This window comes from Prionailurus bengalensis, chromosome E1 (assembly GCF_016509475.1).
Source record: "Prionailurus bengalensis isolate Pbe53 chromosome E1, Fcat_Pben_1.1_paternal_pri, whole genome shotgun sequence".
NCBI classification, from domain to species: Eukaryota; Metazoa; Chordata; class Mammalia; order Carnivora; family Felidae; genus Prionailurus; species Prionailurus bengalensis.
In genome coordinates, this window is record NC_057347.1 from 39,312,243 (window position 1) to 39,331,260 (window position 19,018).

At 38.4% G+C, this 19,018-nt stretch overlaps 1 protein-coding gene across 1 annotated transcript; it reads right to left on the reverse strand.

Annotated features, from left to right (window-relative positions):
• Nucleotides 1-5,331: 5,331 nt before the first annotated feature.
• On the reverse strand, nucleotides 5,332-10,161 carry KRT27 (keratin 27). The gene is made up of 8 exons (XM_043584395.1): nucleotides 9,677-10,161; nucleotides 8,953-9,035; nucleotides 8,435-8,591; nucleotides 8,003-8,164; nucleotides 7,792-7,917; nucleotides 6,212-6,429; nucleotides 5,768-5,817; nucleotides 5,332-5,652 (listed from the first exon to the last, which is right to left on the reverse strand). The coding sequence occupies exons 1-8, from the start codon at nucleotides 10,088-10,090 to the stop codon at nucleotides 5,510-5,512; spliced, it is 1,353 nt and encodes a 450-aa protein (XP_043440330.1). The 5' UTR covers nucleotides 10,091-10,161; the 3' UTR covers nucleotides 5,332-5,509.
• Between the last annotated feature and the right edge of the window lie 8,857 nt (nucleotides 10,162-19,018).

The following is a 19,018-nucleotide window of genomic DNA, read 5'->3' on the forward strand; positions in this document are numbered from 1 at the left end:
CAAAGTATTATTAACATAATCTACTTATCTCTAGATATCTTATAAATACGAATTAACTTGTAATCTTTTGTAGAACAAGTTAGGCATATATTATTAGAACCATTTTGGGGATGAGTTGGCTGTGAAGCTAAGTGCCAACACAGATCACAAAGCAGGACTGGAATGTATGATGCTTAACTCCTGAAAACACTGTCATCTGTTTGCTCATCAGGGAAAATCTCTTGACTTACTTTTTTTTTTTTTTAATGTTTATTCATTTTTGAGAGAGAGAGAGAGAGACAGAGCATGAGCAGGGAAGGGGAAGAAAGAGAGGAAGACACAGAATCCGAAGCAGGCTCCAGGCTCTGAGCTGTCAGCACAGAGCCCGACATGGGGCTCGAACCCACAAACCATGAGATCATGACCTGAGCCAAAGTTGGATGTTTAACCGACTGAGCTACCCAGGTGCACCTTGACTTTTCTTAATCATAGATTTCCTCTACACGAATACTTGCTACAAAAGTTTAGGTAGGCTTTAGTCCTTTCCAGAAGTGGGGGAGTAGACTTAACAAATTCTGTAGGCCATTTCTATCCATACATTTCTTCCTCAAGAGTGTTATTGTATTCATGGCAAGAAACACATACCATTACCCTTTCTTGAGATTATGTTAGGCCTTAGAACTTTCATTATATAATGTGCATATTCTAGGTACTCGAAAATAATTGCATTAAATTAAACTTTAAGTTATGCAGTATAGATGTCTGCTTACCTCAAGATAAAGACGTTCATCACATTATCTTACTCTAATGATCCTATGCTAATTTTGCCCCTGATAAATTTAGTGTTTAGTTTCAAACATGCTTCAATATCTTTTGATGTGGTTCAAAATTTACATTCTACATTTCTGTTATCCAAGTTGGAACAGTATTTTTCTTGAACATGAATGACGTTTGTTTTATAGTGATAATAGTTTTTTGGAGAATCAGTTTCTTTTTAAAATTTTTTAAATTTTCTATTTTTTAGAGGGAGAGAAAATGGGGGAGGGGCAGAGAGAGAGAGAGAGAGAGAGAACCACAAGCAGGCTCCATGCACAGCACAAAGTCCAACTCCCAACGTGGGGCTTGATCCCACGATGACCCTGGGATCATTACCTGAGCTGAAATTAAGAGTCCGATGCTCAACCCTACTGTGCCACCCAGGTATCCCAAGAATCAGATTCTGGTGTGTTAATTCTTCCCACAGAATGGCTTCCCTGGTTTTGATAGTCCCACTCTGCTCTGAGGTGAACATTGGACCTGAGGAATGAGATCAGACACTATCTGCAGCCACTCTGCAGGGTCCCTTACCTCCTTGTAAAGGACTCTGATGATGGCTTAATCTTTGTCTGTTTGGAGTTAGAATGCATTTAGATTTTTCCTCCCTTCCCTCAGTAGAAGGAAGGATTCCTTGTGGAATCCTGAGGTTCTCAATACTATGGTATTATGTTAGAGTGAAGCACACAGACTCTGAGCCAGACTGCTTGGATTAGCATTCCAGCAATTCCAGTTATTAGCTGTGTGACCTTGAGAAAGCCAGTCACTCTCTGCCTTAGTTTCCTTATGTATAAAAAGAGCATAATTAACAGTACCTATCTTATAGGGTTTTTTTGAGAATAAAATGAGGCTTAGAATAGAGTTTAAAGTGCTGGGTATCACTATTACTGATTCTTTCCTGGAAGTTATGTAAAAAAGTCTTGCTTATACTTTGGTTTTGTTACCTTTTATTTTGGTATCACTTTTAAGAAATCATTTCCAAGACCAATGTCAAGGAACTTTCTCCTATGTCTGTGGCCATATCACCGTGAACACGCCCAATCTCGTCTCCTATGTTTTGAGGATTTTGATGGTTTTAGGTCTTAAGTTTAGGTCTTTAATCCATTCCGAGTTGATTTTTGTGTATAGTATGGGATAGGGGCCACTTTCCCATGGGCCTCTTTTTACATGTGATATTCAGTTTTCCCAACACCATTTTTTTAAACATGTTTTTAAAGCTTTATTTTATTTTTGAGAGAGACAGAAACAGCATGAGTAGGGGAGGAGCAGAGAGAGAGGGAGACAGAGAATCCTAAGCAGGCTCCGCACTGCCGCACGGAGCCTGATGTGGGGCTTAAACTCACAAACTGTGAGATCATGACCTGAACCGAAACAAAGAGTTGGACACTTAAGCGACTGAGCCACCCAGGTGCCCCCCCAACACCATTTGTTGAAGAGTCTACCCTTTCCCCATTATGTATCCTTGTCCCCTTTGTCAAAGATAAGTTGACCATATATATGTGGATATATTTCTGGGATCTCTACTCTCTTTATTGTGGTAAAATACACAGAACATAAAATTATCACCTTACCTGTTTTTAAGCATACAATTCAGTGGTATTGAATACATTCATAATATTGTGCAACCGCCATCCATATTTATAACTGTTTTCATTTTGTAAAACTTAAATATACTCATTAAACAATAACTCCCCATTCTCTTCTCCCCCAACCCCTAGCAATCACCATTCTATTTTTTCTCCCTATGAATTCCACTACTCTAGTACCTTATATAAGTGGAATCATCCAGTATTTGTTTTTTTGTGACTGAATTATTTTACTTAACATAAAGACTTCCAAATTTCATCCATATAGAAGCATGTGTCAGGACTGCCTTCCTTTCAAAGGCTGAATATATTCAATTGTATGTTTATACCACATTTTGCTTATTCATTCATCATTGATGGTTACTTGGGTTGCTTCTACATTTTTAGTTATTATGAATGATGCTGCTCTTAACATGGATGTACAACTATCTCTTCAAGATCCTGCAATCAATTCTTTTGGGTATTTACCCAGAAGTGGAATTGTTGGATCGTATAGTGATTCTATTTTTAACTTTTTGAGAAAATGTCATACTGTTTTCCATAGTGGCTATACCAGTTTGCATTCCTATGAATAGTGCTCAAGGATTCTAATTTCTCCACATTTTTATGTCTGCCATACTGTTTTATTTATTGTAGCTTTGTAATATATTTTGAAATCAGGAAGTGTGATTTGTCTTCTCTCAAAATTGCTTTAGCTATTAAGGTTCTTTTGTGTATCTATATGAATTTTAGGACTGCTTTTTCTGTTTATGATAAAAAATGCCATTGGGATTTTGATAGGGATTGCATTAAATCTGTAGATTGCTTTGGTAGTATGGCCATTTAAACATTATTAATTCTTCCAGTTCATGAGCATGGGATGTCTTTCAATTATTTGTGGGTGCTTTAATTTCTTTAATCAATGTTTTGTAGTTTTCTGTGTATAAGTCTCTCATCTCCAGAGTTAAGTTTTTTTCTAAGTATTTTATTCTTTTTGATGCTACTATAAATGGAATTGTCTTCTTAATTTTCTTTTTTTTTTTAAGTTTTATTCATTTTTGAGAGGCAGAGAGAGACAGAGCATGAGCAGGGAAGGGGCAGAGAGAGGGAGACACAGAATCTGAAGCAGGCTCCAGGCTCTGAGCTGTCAGCACAGAGCCCGATGCGGGGCTCGAACTCATGAACTGTGAGATCATGACCTGAGCTGAAGTTGGACACTCAACTGACTGAGCCACCCAGGCGCCCCTTAATTTTCTTTTTTGAAAAATTTATTATTAAGTGTATAAAAATGTAACTGATTTTTTATGTTGATTTTGTATCCTGCCACTTTGCTGAATTTATTCGTTAGTTATAACAGTTTTTTTGGTGAAGTCTGTAGGGTTTTCTGTATATAAGAGCATGTCATCTGCAAACAGAGACAATTTTACTTCTTCTCTTCCAATTTAGGTACCTTTTATTTCTTTTTCTTGCCTAATTGCTCTGGCTAGGAATTCCAGTATTGAATAAAAGTGGCAAGAATGAATATTATTGTTTTATTCCTGACATGGAGGAGAAGCTTTCAGTTTATTTTCACCATTGACTATGTTATTACCTGTGGTATTGTCAAATATGGCCTTTTTATTATGTTGACTTACATTCCTTCTGTACCTAATTTGTTGAGCATTTTTATCACGAAAAGGTGTTGAGTTTTGTCAAATTCTTTTTCTGTATCTTTTGAGATGATCACATGATTTTTACCCTTCCTTCTGTTAATGTGGTGTATCATTCATTAATTTGTTTATGCTGAACCATTCTTGCATCCCAGGGATAAATCCCATTTGATCATGGTGTATGATTCTTTTAATGTGCTGTTGAATTTGTTTTGCTAGAATTTTGTTGAAGATTTTTGCATCTAAGTTCATCAGGGATATTGGCCTATAATTTTCTTTTCTTGTAGCATCTTTGTCTGGTTTTGGTATAAGAGTAATGCTGGCCTTTTGTAAAGTGAGTTTGGAAGTGTTTTCTCCTTCTCAGTTTCTCTCTCTCTCTCTCTCTCTCTCTGGTTGGTCTAGTAAAGATTTGTCCATTTAATTTTTTCAGAAAACCAACTCTCAGTCTTCTTGATCTTATCTGTTTCTTTTCTAGTCTCCATTTCATTTATTTCTGTTCTAATTTTTATTATTTCCTTCCTTCTGCTAACTTTAGGCTTAATTTCTCCTTCTTTTTCTAGTTCTTTGATGTGTAAAGTTAGATTGTTTATTTGTGAACTTTCTTCTTTCTTGATATGGGTGGTTATCCCAGAAAGTTCCCTCTAAGTACTGCTTCTGCTGCATCCCGTAGGTTTTGGTATATTATATTTTCATGTCCATTTGTCTCAAGATTTTTTTTTTTAATTTTCCTTTCAATTTCTTCTTTCACCCATTGGTTGTTCAGAAATGTCTTAGTTAGTTTCTAAATATTTCTGAATTTTCCAATTGTCCTTCTGTTATTGATTTCTAGTTTCATACTCTGTGGCCAGAAAAGACACCTGATACAGTTTCAGTCCTCTTCAGTTTGTTAAGACGTGTTTTGTGGCCAAACATTGTGTTGCAGAATTCCACTCTTGCCCTGTCTAGTTCCTGCATCTCTCTCTTTTCCATTCTACCTTCAAATATCACCATTTACAGTTTGTTGTTGTTGTTGTTATTTTAAGGATGTATTTGGCTCTTCAATTTCTTATTTCCACTCTATGAGCAAGTTGCACTCAGGGATTAGATTTTATACACTCTTATTCTCATTGCCAGCACTTAGCAAGTGTGCATAACAAGTGTTTATAGATGGAAGGGGAAAGATTTAAAATTTTACAGAGATGTGAAAAAGACTCCAACCAGTTTGCCTGTTAAACTTACTCCTAACTTGTGAAGGCCACTGAATTAAACAGAAGAAATTAAAAATAAGATTCAGTTCCCATCTGGGGTATGTTTAAAATGCAAAGATTGGCCACAACCAGTGAAGATGTCTTGCAACAAGAAGAGTTTTTATTGAAACACCACCAGAGAGAAATCCAAAGAAATGCTACAATTCTAAAAATAGGTTCTTAAGTCACTGGAAGAAAAGCAGAAAAATAAGAGGGCTTTCACTTAGGAACCTAGCTTCAGGTTGGTATTTTAATTTAGGGGCTCTTCTTTGGGGGTTCAGGAAGGCACCCTCTGTTCACTCTTTATATTGTTGGCTTTGGTGGATTTCTCTTCCACAGTGTGAACTCTGGATGAGAGAACTTTGCCACGAGGATCTATTTCTTCAACAATCGTTTTAACCATGGTGGTTTTAGATGAGTCTAAAATGACACATAAGAATTGTTAGAATTTATCAAATTCATAAAGGGGAAATAATTAACTCATAATTTGAAACATACAAGTAAATACCGGATGCTTAACACAGCTTTTGTTTACCTTTTGTTTGATTTCCTGGTCCTCCATAGCCTTTTGATTTAACACAAGAGCTGTAAAAATAAGAGAGCTTGTATTAATTATTTCACTCTGTTTTGCTGAGGAAATTGTAAAACAAGGATTTAAGATGGGAGATCTCTGGGGACGCATGGGGGGCTCAGTCTGTTAAGCGTGATTCTTGATTTCAGCTCAGGTCATGATTTCAGTGTTCATGAGTTTGAGCCCTTCATGGGGCGCCACACTGGCAGTGTAGAGCGTGCTTGAATTCTCTCTCTGACCCTTCCCTGCTTGTGCTCTTAAAAAAAAGATGGGAGATATCTGGATTCTAAATAACACTAGAAGGAGTTTATGTACACATGATATGGGTCATAAATACTTTATCCCTGATTTCAAAAAAAATTCAATAACCTTAAGATAAAATGTTTTCTCAATGGAAGTGGTACTTACCCATCCTCTCCATCTATCAGGCGGCAGTAAGTCTCAATTTCCTTTTCTAGGTGGACCTTGATGTCAAGCAGCTGCTCGTACTCCAGTTTCTGGCCCTCCGTCTCGGTTCGGACCTGGTGCAGCTGTTCCTCCAGGGCCCCGATCTGAGCCTGGATCTGGGCGAGCTGCGTGCAGTAGTTCCCTTCGGTCTCGGTCAGGGAGCACTCCAGGGAGTGTTTCTGAGGATCAGTAAGACACAGTTCAGTAGAAAATGTCACAATGTTGTTTTAGAATCAGGCAGAGCACTTAAGAGACATTTAAAAGAGTTATCCTTACATAATGCAAATGACCATATTTACCCCAAAGAGTCCCCCTTGTTCAATATTAATCGTCATACTGTTGTTGTGTTTGAGAATGACACAGTTGGTGGTGAATGTCACTCATGTCCAGGAGTGTTAGCAAAGATAAACTTGTTTCTTCATAGGGCACAGTGTAAAGATCCCTCTACCCCACCAATATAGCCTGTGCTTGTGGAGTCTGGCACAATTTGCCACATTCCCCAGGAAAAAAGTTCTCAGACAATTAGCTGCCTTGTTTCTAATCATGTAACAGCTTGCTCTCAGGGAGATTGTAGCTCTTCTATTAAAAGACAATCCCCTAGTGAAATGCATAAACTTTCCAGAAGTAAAATGACCCAAAGGAAAGAATGACCTTTTAAATCTTTGAATGGTTTGACTCATTAGCTTGTGAATCCAAATGGGTTCATGTAGGGTCTCTCCTAAAGAGGGATGCCTGCCATAGTTTTACATGGGATGAAAGTAAGAGTGTCTTACTCTTTCATCTGCAAGAATTTTTTGCAAAGTCCCAATTTCATATACATTCATACCCTCCTTTGTGGATCAACTCTAAAGGTTTGTTTACTCGCCATAGTGGAAAAAGTATAGAGGTGGGAGCTAGGAAATCTGGAGAGAAAGTTCTGGTTCCTTCATATTCAACTGTGGGACTCTGGGAAGAGTCTTTGAATCTTAGATTGTTCTTTTGGAAATAATGACATGAATTATAAAGTCTGCCCTGCCCAAGCCCTAGGGTTATTGTGGATTCATGTGGGGGAAAGTGCTGGGCCTTAATGAAAAGGTTACTATTATTATCATGACTGTTGAGCTTTATAGGCAACCTTCCCGCCTCTGCCTTGCTTCTTGTTTATGCCACCTAAGATGGAACTTGTAAGTACTCTTAATTAAGTGGCCCAAAGGAATGCTAGATGAGGAAGCTAGGAGAGGTGAAAAGGTATTTTTGCACTCCATGGAGAATGCTTTTTGATCTTTTGCCTTAGGAGGGAAGACTCAGGGTAAAAACGCTTTTCTTTTACGGGCACCTCAAAAGAATTGTACTTGCTAATTTCTAATGTTTCATAATTATGAGCATCTAGGTATACTTTCCAGGCAAAGAGGGGTTCTGCTGGGCAAAATGCAAAGGTGTCTTATTTCAAAGCACGGTCATTAACGGATAAAAACAAAACTAAGTAATATCACGTGGAAGAAGCACTCTTCTGATTTTTACCTCAATTTCTGAAACAAATCTTTTTTGTACTTTTTACTGACCATTGCTAAGAGGGACTGAAGTTCAATCTCCAGAGTCTGAAGAGTACGTTTCATTTCCGTAAGCTCATTCCGAGCTGAGGTGGTGGCACCAGCGTCGTCGGAAATCTGCTGCTGCAGCGAAGCGCTCTGCAAGGTTGGGGAGCATGTTAGGGCACAGCTTGCCTTGCATCAGCGCTCAGGGCCCGGCAAGCGCGCCCCCACGGGGTTTCACCTTCTCGTTGAACCAGGCCTCCGCGTCCCTGCGGTTCTGCTCGGCCAGGTCTTCGTACTCGGCCCGCATGTTGTTCAGCAGGACCGTGAGGTCCACCCCGGGCGCCGCGTTCATCTCCACGTTCACGTTCCCGCCCGCCGCGCACTGCAGGGCCTTCATTTCCTAAAAGAAAGGTAACCATGTTAGGAGCTATTTTCAAAGGAACTAGACAAGACAGGATGCAGAAGATTAGAAGTGTTTTGTTTTGCTTTGTTTAAAAAGTTTGTTTCTTTGGGGGCGGATGAATAGGAACATTTCAAATAGTCTAAACCATAGGGAGAAATTGACAAATTCCTTTTGGAATATTGACGTCAGACATCAGACTCGTCATCTGAAATGTATTTTTCAATTTTGGGAGCGAGGCGGATTGTGGAAGCGGGGGAGAGCACCTACCTCCTCGTGATTCTTCTTGAGGTAAGCCAGCTCCTCGCTCAGAGTTTCCAGCTGGATCTCTAGGTCCGTTCTGCACAGAGTCAGCTCATCCAGGACCCTGCGCAAACCGCTGACGTCCGCGTCAACGCTCTGGTGAAGGGCCTGTTCGTTTTCAAACCTTAGGAAATAGTAGACACCTGCATTACCTTAGTCCCATCACTTTTTAGGTCATCATAAAACCCCAACCGTGCTTTGAGGTCGAACTGTTAAAATCTACTCAAAACTTCCGTTAGACCGCCCATAATGCAATGAACAAATTTCTTTGAAGCAAGAGAATAGGGACACTCGAAAATCTTTCATATGATCTTAACATTCAATTGTGTCAGTTCCTAAATTTCCCATTCAGCTGGTCATTCTTATATGCATTTGATTTAAAACAAGCAAAATCAAACAAGTTAGGTGACCTCCAATAGCCTAAATTAAAGGGGTGGGGGGAATGTTGAGCTAACCTTCTTTGGTTTCTCTTCAGCTCTACTTACTTTAGCCTGAAGTCATCAGCCGTTAGTCTTGCGTTATCGTTTTGCAGGATAATATTGGCATTACTGGTAGTTACAGAAATTATCTGATAAATGGAGAGTTAGTTAAGAGTGAGGAAATAATCTAAAAATGTCACATTCCCTTGAAATAAAGTCACCTATGAAATTATAGTAATCTTTCTGGCCTTCTGTCTCTAATAATAAGATGATTCTTTTGGAAACTTATAAATAAATAGCAGGAAACATTGGGCAGTTTTTGATATTTTCATATCACAAAAAGCATAAACGTGCATACCTCATACCAGGTATGGGTGAGCCATGTTCGAAGATTAGAATTTTAATATAAATTATTTTTAATATTGGGGTGCCTGGGTGGCTCAGTCGGTTGGACTTCCAACTTCAGTTCAGGTCATGATCTCATGGCTCGTGAGTCAAGCCCCGTGTTGGGCTCTGTGCTGACAGCTCAGAGCCTGGAGCCTGGTTCAGATTCTGTGTCACCCTCTCTTTCTGCCCCTCTCCTGCTCACACTGTGACTCTCTCTCTCTCTCAAAAATAAACGTTAACAAATTTTTTAATAAATTATTTTTAATATTAATACTGAACTTCTGAAAATTAGAAGCTGAGAGCAAAGCCCTGCTGTGTGTAACAGCGTACACGTTTGTGGGTGCTTGTGTGGCTAAATACTCTCTGGGGTATTAACTAACCCTCACAACATTGTGTTTCTTACCTGGTTCCTGAGGTCATCAATTATTGGGAAGTATCTGCTGTAATCATGATCAAGACCACGACAGGAACCAGGCCCAAATTTCTCATACCAGCCCTTGATCTTCTGCTCCAGGTCGGCGTTGGCCTCCTCCAGGGCACGCACATTCTCCAGGTAGGAGGCCAGCCGGTCGTTGAGGTTCTGCATGGTCACCTTCTCGTTGCCCGACAGGAGGCCGTGTTCGTTCCCCATGAAGGCAGTACAAGAGGCCGTCCCCGCTCCGAGTCCTCCGCCATAGCCTCCTGCAGGTGAGCTGCCCCCAAAAGCGCAAGAGAAGCCACTTCCAATGCCTGGCACACCACATGCATTTCCAGCCCCAAAACCCACTCCCCCGCTAGAGCCAAGCCGTCTGGATGCAGCAGAAAAGCGCACAGACATGATGTCCAGGCTGGAGAGCTTGTTCCTGGGGTGAAGCTTCGATGGCAAATGTTCTGCTCAAACAGTTGAGCTTGTCTTTATATACACATTATCAGGGTGTTTCTTGATGAACTTTGCTACTCATAGCAAAATGGTGTTTGCCAGCTCATCCTGAATTATTCATAATTGGGTGATTTTTTTTTTTTTTAATGAACGCCTTTACCCTACTGTGTCCATTTCTGTAGGTGGATAGTTACCTTAGGGTTGTTATCTCCAAAATGGGACAGGGAGGAGTATTATCAAGATTATTATAGTGATGCATTTCAAATTTAGTATGAGCAATCCTTCCTGTCCTCCAGGTTTCAGGACTATACAACTCCTTTAAGAATAAAAAAGTGTGATAGACAAATTTCTCTTTCCCGTGCTCAAACCAACAACATCATATATTTTTCTGGCATGTGAGGCATCACAGTCATGGTTTTCAGTGGATAAGATGATCTTTCTTTCAGATGTATTGAAAATAATTTCAAGATCATGAGCTCATGGTACCAGAGGAAGGAGGCCAGGTCTTAAATGAAAATTGGGGAATTAAACAGACTCTTATTTGGCAACAGAAAGTCTTCCTTGATCCTTATCCCTCCTGAGTTACCATTTCATTTTTACTCGTTTTCTGTCTAAGCTCTTTTGCCACCCAGGTTAAATAAAGGTGTTAGCTAACATCTCTGGGCCTAGTTTCCTTATCTTTAAAATGAAAAGACTAAAACTATGGTCTGTATGTGGCCTTTCTATTTCTAGATTTCTTGCATTTTTACATTTCTTCATTTCATTCATTCTTTTTTTTTTTTTTAACGTTATTTATTTTTGAGAGAGAGAGAAACAGAGTGTGAGCAGGGGAGGGGCAAAGAGAGAAGGAGACAGAATCTGAAGCAGGCTCCAGGCTCTGAGCTGTCAGCACAGAGCCCAACACAGGGCTCAAACCCATGAACCGTGAGATCATGACCAGAACCAAAGTTGGACACTTAACTGACTGAGCCACCCAGGTACCCATCTTCCTTTCATTATTTCTAGAAAATTTTTCTGCATTCACTTCCTCCACTCTTCTCCTCTTACTCACTCCTGAGTTTTGGTCCCAGCACTTTATTGAAATTAACTCTTAAAGATTGCCAATTATCCCACGTCTCCAATTCAGTCAGTGTTTCTTGTGTTTATTCTCCTACACTATCTTAGGCACATTTGATACTGACCACCCCAGGTTTACTGAGCTCTGAACAATTGCCTTCTGGGAATACTTCTATTAGAATATTTCTGTTTGCTCCTATTCTTTCTTCCATTCAGTGTGTCTGTGCCCTAAATTTTGTCATTCCTTACAGTTTTGTGCTTGGTCTTCTTGTTTCCTACACATTCTCCTTTGGTGCTGTTATCCCTTCTTGTTGCTTTGGCTCTAGGTGAATGGTTTCCACATATACATCTTTAGCACTGGCCTCTGCCCCATTCTAGACCCACTGGGCCTCACTATGCCCAGCAGACATTTCTACTGAGAGGAGGCTCTGTCATGACTTCTAGTTCAACACTCACACTTTGTCATATCAAAGTTTGTCATCAGACTTTGTCTTTTGTACCTTTTTTCATTACTTACTAGTGGAATTACTCTGACTCATGCTCAAGATTGCTAAGAAATCTTTAATTTTTGTCATCTTCTAACAGTTCACATCCAACAAATTAACTAGGTCCAACTGAACGTACTTCTGCAATGTCTCTTGAAGCATTTATCTCTTCTATTTTCTTTTCACGATCATTTTTTTTTTCAGTTCAATTATTGGATTTTGGTTCAAGTCTTTTTCCTCTCTGTCCTGGTCAGTAGGCAGATCAGTAAGTCAAGGCACCATTCCTAAAACACACCACCATTCATGTAATTGAAAGAATGTGGGCTCTTGGATTCAGATATATCAGCATCCATATCCCAGTTCTGCAACTTCCTGGCTGTGTGATCAATGCAAAGTTCATTCTCGCTGAGCTGCCATTTCTAAGATGGAGACATGACTTGTATTTCTGTGAGTTTAAAAACGTGGTTTAAAATCCATGGACTATAAACTAGATAAAGCTCCTTTGCCTGACATGTGTTTCTTCTTGAGGTAGGTTTTACTTACCTGACCTGTTCATTCTTTTATTTTACTGCTCTTCTCCTTTCCCTCCTTTTGGTATTTGCTCCTATTGTTGTCTCCATTTGAGATTATTTGAGATCTTGCATTTGCCAAGAACAATGGACATCACTTTCAATTAGAGAGGTTGAAAATGAAGTTGGTAAAAATATAAATTTTCATGACCTAATAAGTGAATTTGCAGAAAAGCAAGCCAGAAAAATCTGCTGATCGATCAAGAAATCATATTAATAAAGCAGCATAGCCTATTGTATTACATAAAATTATGACATCAAAAATGTTATTTCTTTGTAATTTGTAAGATTATGTGACATCTGTATTACTAAACCTCTATTATATAAGTAATACAGTGTTTTTAAAGAAAAATATTCATGTTTTAGTATCTCTCACTGAACTTTTTCCTGACTTTTGAACAAGGGACCTGACATTTTCATTTTGCATTAACCCCTGCAAATTAGGGAGCCATTTCTAGTTGTCAGATTCTTCCCTGGGATACCTGAAGAGTTCTAGAGAAAATACCTGCAGATACTTGAATATACCAAAGAATGCTTACTGCACAACCACTCTGGAGTGATGATACACACACACACACACACACAGCCTCCAAATATTTAGGGCTTTACTCTTAAAGATGAGCGGAATTTCAGAAATCACCATACAATGGAAAACACTTCAACATGAAAGACAAAGATTCAAAGAAAGAAACAGAAAAATGGCACTTGGGAAACAGATAATAAAGGAAGCTGAAAGAAAACTTAAAAAGCAAAATAAAACTACCTATCATTAATGTCCTTAGAAGTAACAAAAATATTGCATATTTGAAACATGAATACAGTACCAGTAAAATTGAACAGCACAAGAAAAGGGCTTTCAGAATTAAAAAATAACTTCCAAAACAACTTCAATGGAAGAGTTGGAAGATAAGCTTAAAAAAAATCTCCCTAACTGTTGACAAAAGACAAAAAGATGGATAAAAGAAAAGATTAGAAAATTAGAGGCTTAGTCCAAGAAGAGCAACCTTAAGTAAATCTTTCAGAAAGAGAGAAAGAAGACATGATGAAGAAATTATATTATAAACATATTCTATAATACTACTCATATCTAAAGGACCTAGCTGCTAAGTTGAAAGAGGCCACCAAGAACTATGAGTAATAAGTGAAAAAGAACTTCCACACAGCATGTGCTCAGTTTATTTCAGAGAACCATGGAGAGAAAGAGAACACTTAAAATACCAGAAGAAAAGAGAACACAACCAGTGATGTGGAAATCAGCATGGCTCTGAAATTGTCAACAGCCCCGGAAGTCATGACTCCAAGGAAGAATGCCTTCAAAATTCTACTTGAAAATGATATCCGGGGTGTCTGGGTAGCTCAGTTGGTTAAGCGTCCCACCTCGGCTCAGGTCACGATCTCACGGTTCATGAGTTCTAACTCCACGTCAGGCTCTGTGCTGACAGCTCAGAGCCTAGAACCTGCTTCAGATTCTGTGTCTCTCTGTCTCTCTGCCTCTCCCCTACTTGTGCTCTGTTTCTCCCTCTCTCAAAAATAAATAAACATTAAAAAAAAAGAAAGTGATATCCAACCTAAAATCCTCTACATTGACAATTAATCATGAATGAGGGTGGAATAAAAATATTTTCAGACATGAAATTTCTCAAAAAATTTACCTCCCTTACACACTTTGTCAGAAAACCACTAGAAGGGAAAATGAACAAGATAAGGGAAAGCTTAGAATCCAAGAAATGGGGTCCCAGTACAAGTGCACTGAGTGCACATCCCTGATGATGGCTGGGTACTAGGTTGAAAGAACAAATACAAGATGGGAAGATTCTGAGTGTGAGATCTGCCGGGGATACATGAAAATGATGGGTGGTTTTGTTTATGTAAGAAAGAGTATGAGAGATTAAGATGTATAGGAAACTTGGCTAGTAAAAATGTTAGAAAAATATTGCTTGCATGAAGAGCAAAAAGTTGTCCAAGAAAACATGGTGTATACTGTTCAACATAATAACGAACGATATTTACTTAGTCATAATGATGAACATTGATTTAACCAAATATTATGGTATAACTATATTAGGAGAAGAAGAAAGGTAGTAAAGGCAAAACTCTCAACTTTCCTTTAAGAGCACAATATATAATATCTACAACCAATTGAATAATGCATATTATTTTTAAATATAGAGATAAAGATGACAAGGAGCAGCTAAATGAGTTTTAAGTGGTTGCCTGTGGAAATCAGGGCTTGAGGTAAAAGAAGGGAGAGAAAGGACACTACTGTCTTTTGTTTTTACTTTTAGCATGATTTGACTGTTAAAACAAAGTACACTCATTACTTTGGTAAAAAGTAAAAATTCATTTAAAACTAACCAAGAAAAAAATAATCCCAAGTTTCATTGTAAGGTACAGAGGTTTTATTGTAAAATTTACAAACAAAGTTGATACAGAATCCAGTTTAAAATATAGACACTGTGGGGAGCACCTGGGTGGCTCAGTTGGTTAAGTGTCCAATTCTTCATGTTGGTTCATGTCATGATCTCATGGTTTGTGAGATCCAGCCCCATGTTGGGCTCTGTGCTGACAGCTCGGAGCCTGCTTGAGATTCCCTGTCCCTCTCTTTCTGCCCCTATCCCTGGCTCATGTTCTCTCTCTCTCAAGATAAATAAATAAACTTAAAAAAAAAAATAGACACCATAGTATCTCCATGTCTAGCAGTTAAATAAGACTAGATGAAATATCCTAATGCTGAATAAATTATTGTAAAATGTCTTTTAAATTCATATCTAAGCTCAAAAGAAAAGAAAAGAAGTCATTTAAAAAGAGAAAACACATATAGCTGAAATATGAGTGGTGAGCAAACACAAAAGCTCGAGTCATCCTAGAAATATACCCAGAGCAGAAACAGATTTTCTGCTTAAGAGTTCCATTGAAGAATAATATTTGGATCTGACCAAGTGGCATAGCTGAACTTGAGACCACCACTTAAAGCTGTATATCCTGAAAGCCTATGTCTTCAGTAGAAAAGATGATGTTACAAAAATCTCCTTGCTGGCCAAATGGAGAGACCAGTAAATCATTCTGTCGCTGATGGTACTGAGTAAAAACTCAGTAATATTAATGTTATTGATATTTGATGATGACTTGTAATCATGGCATTACTCTGATACAGTCTTACAGCTTGAATTCATGCCCACTTACTCTGAGAACCCCAATCCAAGAAATTCATTTAAGATGTTTTCAGGTTGGTACTGCTCCATAGTACCCTGGGGAAATCATCTCTGTCCTGACCCTGCAGGACTCCCAAAGTCAAATTCCAACCATATACACACTCATAATGAAATAAACGTGTGAGGAAACAAACACATATGACTAAGAGCCAACCCTAACTATAGTCTACAGAATAAGACATCAAAGACCAACGATAATAAGATTATAAGAAAGTGTATGCAAAAAAAAGTGTGGTTTTTGTGTTTAGGGAAGTGAAAGAGAGAACCGCAGGTGTTACAAATGAATGAGTGACTATCAAAAATGACTAGGTAAATTTGAAAAAGAAATGAGAAGAGAAAATAAATGGATAAAGAGCATTAGGACACTTATCATGATGGGCACTGAGCAACATATAGAATTGTTGGATCACTATATTGTACACCTGAAACTAATAGAACACTGTGTGTTAATTATACTTCAATAAAAATAAGAAATGGGAAATATAATAACTAAAATTGAAAATTTTAACTGAGCATTAAGCAACAGATAAGACATAACTGGGAAGAAAATAAGTAAATTGTAGGGAAAATGATAGGGTATTCTAAATGAAAGAGAATGAGACAGAGGGAGAGCAAGAGAGAGAGAGACTAGAGAGAAATTTTGGCATGCTTTTCATTGGAGTCACCCTAAAGACAACACTAACAGAATGGGACAGTGAGTAAGAATTTTCTAGAATAGACTAGAAATAGTCCTCCAATAGAAGAGGCAAAGTGAATTTAAGAATCTACTTCTAGTCACATTATAGTGATGCCGAAGAACACCAAAGACAAGGAAAAGACCATAAAGCAGCCAGAGAAAATAGAGATCATCTACAAAGGAACCATAATCAGACTGTCAGCAGCTTCCATTAGCAACAATAGAAATTCAAAGACACTGGAATGATCTCTACAAAATATTAAGAAAAGATAATTCTCACATTAAAACTCAGCACCAAACAGAAATGTCTTTCAAGAATAAAGTGTGGATTCTGGGAACTCATGGCAATAATGGCAGAATTCTTGAATTCTCACATAGAGATCACACAGAAAAATTATATCACAAAACCAGAGACCCATGTACAACTTTTATTATTTTTTATTTACTTTATTATTATTTTATTTATTTTTGAGAGAGAGGGAGAGGGAGAGAGAGACTCCCAAACAGGCTCTGTGCTTCCAGTGCAGAGCTTGATTCAGGGCTTGATCTCATGAAAGGTGAGATCATGAGCTGAACTGAAATCAAGAGGCAGATGTTGAACCAACTGAGCCACCCAAGCACCTTCCCTCCATGTACAACTTTTCTAACAAATCTAGGGGGCAAGGTATTATCAAGAAACCCAAAATATAAGCTGATAGAACAAATTACCATTAGCCTTAAGACCTGCATGTTGGAAGCATTTCTGTGGGAAAAGAGGGAATCCAGAGGCACCTGAAGGGTCTGATTACAGGAGAATAATGGAAGGCCAACTGAAAATGACAGCAGGTGAATTTGAGGAGGAAGGTGAAACTGTAACTTGAAACTGGGTTTGCCACTTGGTGGGTATTGAGCCAAAAGACACAACCAAGCCAAATAATAGCAAAATCAAGGGTTTTACTTACAACAGGTAAGGAGAACATATGGATATTTGCCACAGCAGTGTCTCCCCAAACAACAAAATTAGAGAAGTTTTAAGCTAAGGATGCATGTGTATTCACAGAGGGACTTGGTGAGGGAGAATTTAGTAGAGAATTGGGCAAAAATCATCCTAAGTGGACAGAGTCTAGGTCCTAGTTGATTGAAGTCATGGGGGCCAGCACAGGTCAGCATCATCCATTCTCTGCTCTAGTTAGTCTGGTATTGGAGTGCTCAAAGGGGTTTAAATCCTGTGAAAAAAACCTCAAGGATGTGTGTTAGGTCAATCTTTACTTTTGAAACAGCACTGGAAGGCTTATTATTGATTTGTTGCCTTGGCTGTGGTTAGGCTATTCCCTTGCCTGGTGGAGATTTAGTTGTTGCATTCCCTTTATTCCCTTAAAATCTTGAACTACTGAGATTTTTGCATTTCTTTGTAATTCCAGCGCTTCCTAGGAAGTTCTTCTAGAAGTGTGCTTGGGCAAGTTGTGCTGGTCAGGCATAGACCACAACATGGCTGAGGGCCTAAAATGACTTCTCTTATGTTGAGAAAGCTATAACTCATCTTTCTTTTTCTGGGGACCCCTAACCCTATCTGCCTACAAAACTGGGAGAATTTTGCCCATCCAGAAGTAGGTGAGTGAAAAGAGTCTTGCCATTAGGTGAGAGGGAAATAGTCTAGATTCTGTGAGTTCTCAAAATTCACAAAAAGCTGTGGTTCCTTCCAAGAGAGCATCCCACCATGAGAAGAAACCCCAGAAAGAAGAGTCAAAACTGATCAGAATAGGGTCAGTAGAAATGAAGGAAAGTGAAGGTCCAGACAGGAAATTTGAAATCAAGCCAATATATTTTTGAACACTTGATGAAAACCGAGAAAAGGGAGCTCTGTGCACTTAGAAAAGCTTTGTGGAACTATATTCATTCTAGAAGTTCAGGAACATGAGTTGCCTAAAAAATGAAAAAAAAGAAAAGGATTGAAGTAAAATCCTACAAAATGCTAGCACACAAAAACAAAAATTTAGGAGCTAAATTACATCTCTATAGAAAATGGGAGTATGCCAGAAAGACACATTTGCAAAACAGATTAAGATATAACCTACCATTTCAAAGTTATCTAAAGTGCGTTAAGAATGATGGAATGAAAGAAAAAAAAAAAACTACATAAACCATAGTTGGGACACTTAGAAATGAGGAGACAGAACTTAGGGAAGGGTAAGAAATAAAAGCAAGAAATCATTACACTGAATAAGTTACAAACACAATGAGAAGTTTAAAGAAAATCAGTTCCCAGAGAAAATACATATTCTGGAAATGCACAATCTCAAATAAAATATTAGCAAATACAACTCAATAGTATATTAAATAGCATGCACTATTCCAAGTGAGCTATTTATAGAAAAGGAGGATGGCTAATATTACATGGATAAAAATGTCATATGACAAAAATCCTATTACCATCTCAAAAGTACTAAAAGGAAAACATGGGTGGGGCACCTGGGTGGCTCTGTTGGTTGAAGAGTCCAACTCTCGATTTCAGCTCAGGTCATGATCCCAGGGTCGTGAGATCATGCCCAGCATCAGGCTCTGTGCCCAGTGTGGAGCCTGCCCAAGATTCTCTCTCTCTCCCTCTGCCCTTCCCCTCTGCTCCTGTTCTCTCTCTCTAAAGTTAAAAAAAAAAAAAAAAAGAAAGAAAGAAAGAAAAAAAAAGAAAAGAAAAACATGGGCAATTTTACTTACAATATTGTAACGACAAAGACCTTTCTCAGCAGATGTAAAACTCAGAATCTATGATATATACACCTATATCTATGTATATATAGACATACAATATACCTATATGACAATGTATTATAAAATTCTTTGTGATGGCAAAAAAAATTAAAAATCACAACAGCAACACATTTGCATCACCCAATAACAAATGGTAATTCACT